The sequence below is a fragment of the Sander vitreus genome, chromosome 6 (assembly GCF_031162955.1).
Source record: "Sander vitreus isolate 19-12246 chromosome 6, sanVit1, whole genome shotgun sequence".
Lineage (NCBI taxonomy): Eukaryota > Metazoa > Chordata > Actinopteri > Perciformes > Percidae > Sander > Sander vitreus.
In genome coordinates, this window is record NC_135860.1 from 7,864,159 (window position 1) to 7,872,894 (window position 8,736).

Consider the following 8,736-nt stretch of genomic DNA (forward strand, 5'->3'; position numbering starts at 1 on the left):
TGAAGTAGGCCAGGACAGTGCAGACAGAGGGAAAAAGAGGAAGCTTGGGGTTTGTTATGTAGCATTGCTAAAGTTTGATTCACTTGGTGTTTCTTCAGCGCAATTAGGGACATGGTTGGGTTAAAACTACAATAGAAATGTGTACAAATGCTTAAGGTTAGGTTCACATGTGTATTTAGAGTAGTCTGCTTGTGGTCACCCAGGTATAAACTTTTTCATTTTAGCATCTGGTTTGTTGCACAACATGAAACGTTTATCTGTTACTACATGTGTTGTTGGTGGTTGTTACAAACAAAAAGCTGTAATTTGTAAAAATCCACTGTAAGCTTAGTAACTAGAGTCCCTCAAAACAAAACAATTCTGTCTGTAAGTAAAAATACTGAATCATTGGTGAGCTAATATGGTAGGGTTAAAGAAACAAATAACTCTTCCCATACTTAATCCCGCTATCAAACTGGATCGGCTTGAGTGGACTTAAAATTAAGTCCACTCAAATTAAAGGGTTCAATCCACCAGATGGGGATATTGTATTATAGTTAGTTAATATATTCATAGCAAGTATGTCATAAAGCTGTTTCATTCATTGATGATTCATTTCCTGATTTTGGCCACTTTCTAGTGAGACAGCTCCCCAGCCACATTTCTTCTGTGCTGCTATTTCGACTAAAATGACACACCCAACGGACTTTTCTTGCCATCCTCTGCCAAAAAGTAAGTTAGTTTATTTAAATGATATCATCTGATTGCTTTAGGCGGGAAGTAGAAACGCTTTTTACTGTGCTCATCTTTAAGGGCCTGCTGCATGTTTCATTCATTCTAGAACTAAACTCAACTTTTGATCAAATTGCAGGTTTTGTTAACTCCATTGACCAAATCTATTATTTAGTTCATATTTTAAAACTGTGCTAGTAACTAACTAACAGTAATATAAACAACATGAGAACTGTGTGTTGCTGTATGTTGCAATTACATTCCTTTACAGGTTACAGTGTGGCAGTTATGTGGTGTTATCTTACTATCTTACTATCATTATCGTGCGTTTTTTTGGTAATTGAATCTAATCAGTGTGAAAGACAAAAACTAACAAACTGAATGTTTTGTATACAACTGTTATTAGTAGTTTAACTGATTTTTATGTTTGACACTTGAAGGTGGCCAGACCCAACACACCCAGGAGAGCGGGTATGTTTATTTTATTTTCTTGTTTGGATGAATCTAAATGTCATGTAATGCATCATTGCTTAGCCAGTGAAGGCTGGAGTCATTTTAATGATACTGTATTTGTTTCTAAGAATGCTAAATCTTGGTAATTTATTTGTAATAAAACAGCGATGCTGGCCTCTCCTCCAACATGAAGCACAAGTTCAGTGATCATTACAACGAACGTGCTTTGCCTGTGGCAGATGAAGACATCTTTGGAAAACCCACTCCTAATGAAGAAGTAGGCCTAGACATTGTTACGGCGAAAGCAAAGATCTGGTCACACCCTAATAATGCTGGTCCTAAGGCAGAGGGACACCCTGTGTCTGCTGAGGGAGGGTTCTCAAAACCGTCTTCAAAGAACAGCCCACAAGAGGGAACGGTTTTACCCGGAACAACAGCCATTACAGAGGGGCAGCAAGATACAGAGGTAGCAGGAGAAGAAAGCTGTAAGATGGACAACCCAAAAGGTCCACCACTGGTTCCTGGAAAAGGGAGAAACCACCACAGGAAAAGGTCTGCTGGGAAGTACTGGAAAAGTAATTACATTTTAATTAATACATTTCATTTTAATATTTTCACTGATACATTTCTTGAACATATCACATTTTTCTCATTTTAATTATTAATAATAATATATACATTTATACAGTATTATTTAAGTTATATACACTTAGTGGCCACTTTATTAGGTAAACCTATTTTATGTCCTATTTACCTGAGGGTGGCAGACCATTAGAAACACCTCTCAATGTAATGCAGTCCAGTAAAAAACATCACTATATGCCCACAATACTAAAAACATATAACTAAATTAACACCTCAATGGCAGTGTAAAAAAAAGCATGATGGAAGTAGACTTTATGGCAGAACAGTTGTATTGGATGGCATCAGATTGTGCAAGTGTGTCCCTAATAAAGTGGCCACTGAGTGTATAATTGATCATGTTTTTCATGTGTCTCAGTTATAATATGCAAAAATCAATACTATCTTGGAGTGAATCATTTTTAATTAGTTATTATCTTCTGTATTTTCAGTGTACCTTTTATGTTGGTGGTCGTTACATGTTCCTGTCTCCAACGGCTTTTCTGGTATGTTGTATGTGCAGTGCATCTCTGCATTTTTTTCAATATTTAGGTTTAATTGCCTTGAATAGGAGCTAATAATTACTTTTTATAATGTAGATACTGTGAACACTTTTTTTTTTTTAGCAATGATGCACAGTATTTTTCAACTGCTTGGTATTGTGCTTACTGTATATTATCTGCCATAATGTGCTCAACTTGCAGCAGACCGCAAGGGTAAGTTAAAAGTCCAATATGTAATACTGATACCTAGCGTTTAAAATAGTTATTGCAGTCCAACTTCAAAATACTGGACAGAGTCGTCTTCCCCACCCCCTCCTCCCAAGACTCAAAGTTTACAGAGGTTTCCAGGTTGAGAACACAGCATCAATGTTGCTAGACGCTAGTCTTACATAGCCAGACATTACTCCACAACAGGCTAACGGCTAACGTTACACATTGTAATCAGCTGTGGCCCGCTTGCCTGGTCCTCTGGTAACGTTAGCAGTTAGCAGGGTTAGCATGGCGGCGTTAGCCAGGACCAGTTGGGATCACTTTACTCGCTGTGTCTCAATTGTTTTTGCGAGTAACTAACCTGAGTACTCAAGTATATAATTCAATGTGAGTACATGAATGTTGAAATGACTGAAAATGCCCATCCCTAGTAGCCGTGATAAATTGGCCTGAAGCTAATGCTTACCTGTTCAGGAGGAAATTAGCTAACTCTGTGTCCTTGGGCTCTAACCTCTCTCCATTTTCAAATAAATCTCCAATATTCACCTTACGTCTCTGGTCATGCAACTGTTAGAAACATGCTGAAGTTTTTTAGGTCTGGTAGACTCTATCTCCATTGATCCCGTTTTTTGTTTGCTGCTCCATGGCAGTACTAGCTACAGCTGTCACGCGCTGGGTTTGCGTTTTTACAGAACATCTGGCATCCCGCCCGGCTGTGAGAATGGGCAGTTGATAATAACACACAGGCCAAAACACAAACAGAAATTTCGTCACGGAACGGAAATTTCAAAGGAGAAAATACTGGCTTTAGCATTGTTGTCAGAAAACATAGTATTTCAGCTTAGCATGTTACCTTAATATCTGATGACATATTGTGGTAATTTTTGGATTTAATACAGTAAATTAGAGATGCACCGATTACAACTTTCTAGGCCGATTCCGATTTCCGATTTTCTTTGAGTTAGGCCAGCTGATACCGATTTTAGCCGATTCCGATTTCATTTTTTCTAACCACTTTACAGCACACACAAATATTTATTTTTTCTTTAATAGAAAATGTTACATTTTGCATAGAACATAGAACATTTTTTAAATAGATAATTGATCGCTATAAAATACAACTATATAAATTACTCCTGGTGTGGGAAATTAACACACATCTAAAGTGCAATGTTACGGAAGAACCATTTCCTTCTTTTCACATCAATATCCAACTAAACAAATGTGATATATTTAGCAAACTAAACTTCTGTATGTATGAAAACAGGGAAAACAGGTAATGGCAATAAAATATAAAAATAACAAATAAAAATAAAATAAATATAGCAATTATAATTAATTATATATATAATATAAATATAATTAATGCAGTATAAAGATATTCCTCAAAACACACACACAGGCCTGTTTGAACGTCAATAGTAACGTTACCTGAAATCAGCGTGTAGTTCCTTTTTTAGCAAGTTTGCTTTATGTGTCATTGTGCATAAATGTGAACACTACCGTTGCTGTTAACAGGCTTATCTGCTAACGTTAGCTACCGGTGTTCTGACGATCTATGCTGCCTTGTCGAAAAATGCTACCGTAGCGCAAATCGATAGTAGAGTCTATCGAGTTGCACTGCCCTATCGAAATGTGCTTCCTTATGTGTTTCCATTTCCAATTGTGCAGGCAGGATGAATCTGAATCCCATAGAGGTATAACTTTAACAGTATTGACAGCTTATGTTTATTTGAGAATATTTTGATACTCTATTATATCTTTATTGAATATTTCAGTGGTAGCGTATTCTGATAGACAAATATACCCTATCAAATAATGCTCCCCCAACAGAATCATTATATCTTGCACCACTACTCACTCCATGTGCACTGTCAGGAGATAAGGAGCATATTTTGATATTCTATTAAAACATTTATTATTACCACAAATACAGTACAATGTGTTATTTCTATAACGTAAATGTAACAGTATCGACCGCATGTCCGACCGCAAGGTTGCATAGATTTATGGGCGGGGAATCAGACCACGCTTGTGGGTCGTGCGCATGCGCAGAACCGCTAAGTAGCACATCTCGATAGGTAGCATAGATCGACAGAACACCGGCGGTTACCTCGGAATAATGATTTACAGACAGATGATTTAACGTCACCGCTCATTTTACACACAGTTTAACAACAAAACTAAACTCTTTAAAGATTACTATGTTTTTAATGTTGGTTTTAAGCGGTATGTACCCCCACTAACCTGGAAAGCGTTTTAAACAGTATCGTTAATACAGCGTGTCGGAGGAATACAGCGTCTCTTGTTTACAGCGTCTCCTACAGCGGCCAGCGGGCCGGGAGCGTCAATCGGTGCGTCTCTACAGCAAATATATTACATATTGCACCTTTAAGAAGACATTGTGTGAACCTGTTGATTAAACCAGGTACTTTAATATGTCAAATAATAAACCAGCAAACATTTAAGCACATCCGTTACTCATCAATGTTTTTCTCTGTTTTGACCACAGTTAAGTGCTTTACGTGCATGGACAAGGACAGATGCCTCAAGTTGATGACCATATATGACAGTGATCACGACATTATTCTGTACCAAGGAGACCTCAATCAAATGTTTTCAGGATGCTCTGTAATCTCTCTAACTGGTCCTAAGAGCTGTGATGTGTGCATTCACCAATTCAGAATCATCATCCTCTGCCCAGAGGATGTTGGAAAATTAGACGTGGAAGCTAGTAATGGGCAACAGATTATCAACATCTCTTCAGTCTGTACGTATTACATGATTGTATTGAACAAAAATCTCTGTTGTTTTTTTGGGAATTTGATGGTCAAAGGATGTCAAGACATCTAGGTTAAAACTGAGATCACTTTGGTTGAAAAGAGATTATGATGAGATTTTGGGTTGTGCAGCCACTTCAAACTACACAAATAAAGAGATGTAGTCAATGGAATGATGTTAAAACAACCATTATCAGGGTTTTCTGTCAGGAAATTGTTTAGTCTGTGTGGTTAGCCATCTACACCTTGGGTTGCATCTTATCTCATGATCAGTTTAGTTAGCACGTAGCGGCTAAAATAATAGTCACAGTCACGAAATATATCTCAATATCTCTGTGAAAAGGTACCTCTGCTCTTTTCCCATAAACGTTAGTCATTTTTTCTTTTGCTCAACTTTTTTAATGTCTACAATGTTGATCTTTAAAGTAGCTCACCTCCTGCCAGATTATACCCTCGATTTCCAGTTTATTAGGTACAACTAGCTAAAACTAATGCAGTCTAATACAACACTCCTGCAGTAAACCCTTAATGGATGTTATAATGTTCAGCTTTTGTTGAGACAGTCTTACCTGTTATATTCTTCATGAAGGTAGGTTGTTACCTTTACTTATAGCTTATGTTACCTATATAATCTGGCTGTTATACAGAATGTGACCAACATGTATTTTACTTTTTAAATTATAGAAGTTTGGTCTTTTTTAAACTTGTAAAACACCAAATCAATGCTTACTGTGTGTATGCCACCAAGTATCTGCTCTTTGCTTAGGTGAGAATAGGCTTCAATGATGCTTTAAATGTGCATTAGGTCAGAGTGGTAATGCTTTCTGATATAAGTATATGTAAGACAAGTGGAGGTGGATAAGCAGGGATGATGGCAAACTATCATTTACTGTACACATGCACCAAACTCTTACTGTTTAGGGGAGACCACGGACAGTTGTAACACCTTGAATTCTGCCAATCAGAAACAAGTTAGAGTGATTACACCATAGATTACACTCACTCTGCACATCCTCAGTGAGACTGTATTCTTGCTTACAAAAAGGAACAAAACTCCCAGAGAACTTTTGTTTAGGTAAAAATGTACCTTTTTCTGTCTATGTACACTGCGGGCGGCAGTAACAGTGGATTGCCGGTATTTAGTATTTTGCAACCTGTAGATATTTAATAAACCACTTAAACACATTGTTTCAGTAGCACAGTGTAGTTTATAATATAGGAAATTGGCTATTTCAGTCTAAATGGTTTTTTTTATTTACTGGGAAAATCGCAAAAAAGTTTTACAACTGTTCCTGGTCTCCTATTATACTGGATATACATGTAGAACTGCAACCCTTAGTCTGTCATCATGAAATCATACAATTTCACTGTTTTTATTAAAAATTAAACGTATTAATGCATTAAAACATGATCAAGTTAATCAGTGGGTTTTGCGGAGTTCTTGATGCTATTTTATTATTTCCTTCTTCTTGTTTAGGTGATCTGCATCAGACTCTTGGCCGTACACCTGATGGATTCATTGTTAGCGGTGGTAAGCATTTGACCCAAGCACTAATACTGTTATTGATTAACTGCATGACTTGATATGAAAAAAGTGAAACGTGACTGTATTATTTAGACCAATTTTGCAACCTGTACATATTTAATAAAACCACTTATATACACTGTTTCAGTAGCTGACACATTGCAGTTTATAATATAGGACATTGGCTATTTCAGTCTAAATGTTTTTAGATTTATTGAGAAAATCTCTGTTCTCTAATTCATTATTTCTTCCGCCTTCTTTAGGTGATCAGACTCCTGGTCGTGCACGCTATGGATTAATTGTTAACGGTGGTAAGTGTTTAACACAAGATGTCCATTTAATGCTGTCATTGATGAACTGACATTAGAAAGATTTAGTTTTGTCTTGATCCTACATGACAGTTATGTGATGTCATTTTGCAGCCCTGTTTTTGGCCACGGTGGAAATGCTGGTGGTCTACAGTGTAAGTGTGACTCAATATGTTCACTGATCACACAACTTGTTGAAACGAGAAACAGAACTATCTCAATTCAGGTTTCTGCATGAGTCACTATAGTGATTATATTTTAGGTCTTACATGTTGCAGATTAAATCTATTTTACGTTTTGGTCACATTTCCCTTTTTTAAATCAGTTTTTTATTATTTCCTTTTAGCTCTGGCAGAAAAAAGAGGTATATGGTAGAGTGATTATTGAAAAATAAATTGAATATGACCATTTATTTAATGAGCTGCATTTATCATTATTATTTCATAATTAAACAATTTCAGTACAAAATCCTCCCTACTTAGCCTAAACAGGGTTTATTTCACTCAAACTTAAATCTGTGTTGATGTAAAATATTATTTTAAAAAATAAATTCCAAAAAATTCAAGAAACGCTCCCTAGTGGACTGTGAATATTTATCTCACCAGGTATACACGTGACACTCAGAGCATGTTTCTTTCTCTTTTTTTCTAGGACTGAAAGTGGCCGGGCCATTCTCTCACCGAGCGAAATTATTGGCTTCTAAAAACATAGCTTTAGCTGCCATAGCCTTTAGAAAATAGCTGTGTAGGGCTGCAACTCATCATTGTTTTTATTATGATTCATTTTTTCATTATTTTCTTGATTAATCAATTACAAAATTATGTAATCAAATTGCTTTTGTAAGGACATGCTTATTTGACAAATCAGCTTTCAGCTCTACTTGATAACTAATGACAAAAATGGCCAAATGCATATATATAACTGCTGTCTTCATTAAAAATTGCTTTAAACAACATTTAAAAAAAACATTTTTATCATTATTAACACAGCCACTGAACCAATATAACGTTTTTAGTGAATAATCAATGCTGGAAGAAGAAGTACTAAGGCCTGTAACCTGAGTAAAAGTAGCTAAACTTGTCATGGATTCACGTTTTCTGAACTTGACCAGATATGCCTAAAATACCAAATGTAAAAGTAGGCTACTCAAGAATGGCCCATTTCTGAATAGTATGTGATCACTATCATTGATGCATTAATGTGTAAGCATCATTTTAATGTTGCAGCTGGTAAAGAGTTACTCTATTAACCGCTGGATTCTATCTATAATAACATTTTGATTATTTTTGTAGGCCTATTAATAGTCTGCAAAGTAACAAACATTTGAATAAGTAGGCTAAGTAAAGTACAATTAGCCTAACTCAAAGTTGTTGTACACTACTTGAGTAGTTATTTTCCACCACTGTGAATATTATAATAATATATAGGCCTACTGTAAAGTGCGGTACTACTGGGCAATAGTCTGTGGTGGAATTTCAAAATCACACACCTACAGAAACTGGGCCACACACGCACGCACGCGCACACACACACACACACACACACACACACACACACACACACACACACACACACACACACACACACACACACACACACACACACACACACATTCACTCCCACGA

The 8,736-nt window shown here is 36.4% G+C and overlaps 1 protein-coding gene across 1 annotated transcript; it reads left to right on the forward strand.

Moving 5' to 3' along the window:
- The first annotated feature begins 614 nt into the window (after positions 1-614).
- LOC144518927 (uncharacterized) lies at positions 615-8,066 on the forward strand. The gene is made up of 9 exons (XM_078251808.1): positions 615-711; positions 1,152-1,182; positions 1,330-1,739; positions 2,238-2,291; positions 5,011-5,268; positions 6,756-6,809; positions 7,067-7,114; positions 7,226-7,266; positions 7,763-8,066. Exons 1-9 carry the CDS (start codon positions 669-671, stop codon positions 7,766-7,768), a joined length of 945 nt encoding a protein of 314 aa, XP_078107934.1. The 5' UTR covers positions 615-668; the 3' UTR covers positions 7,769-8,066.
- Positions 8,067-8,736: the final 670 nt, after the last annotated feature.

What these genes read in the sequence shown, in the direction of transcription:
- LOC144518927 (XM_078251808.1), top strand. Translation starts at nt 669, where the DNA reads ATGACACACCCAACGGACTTTTCTTGCCATCCTCTGCCAAAAA. An exon ending in TTGCCATCCTCTGCCAAAAA is followed by an intron (nt 712 to 1,151) that starts GTAAGTTAGTTT and finishes TGACACTTGAAG; the next exon opens with GTGGCCAGACCCAACACACC. An exon ending in TGGATTAATTGTTAACGGTG is followed by an intron (nt 7,115 to 7,225) that starts GTAAGTGTTTAA and finishes GTCATTTTGCAG; the next exon opens with CCCTGTTTTTGGCCACGGTG.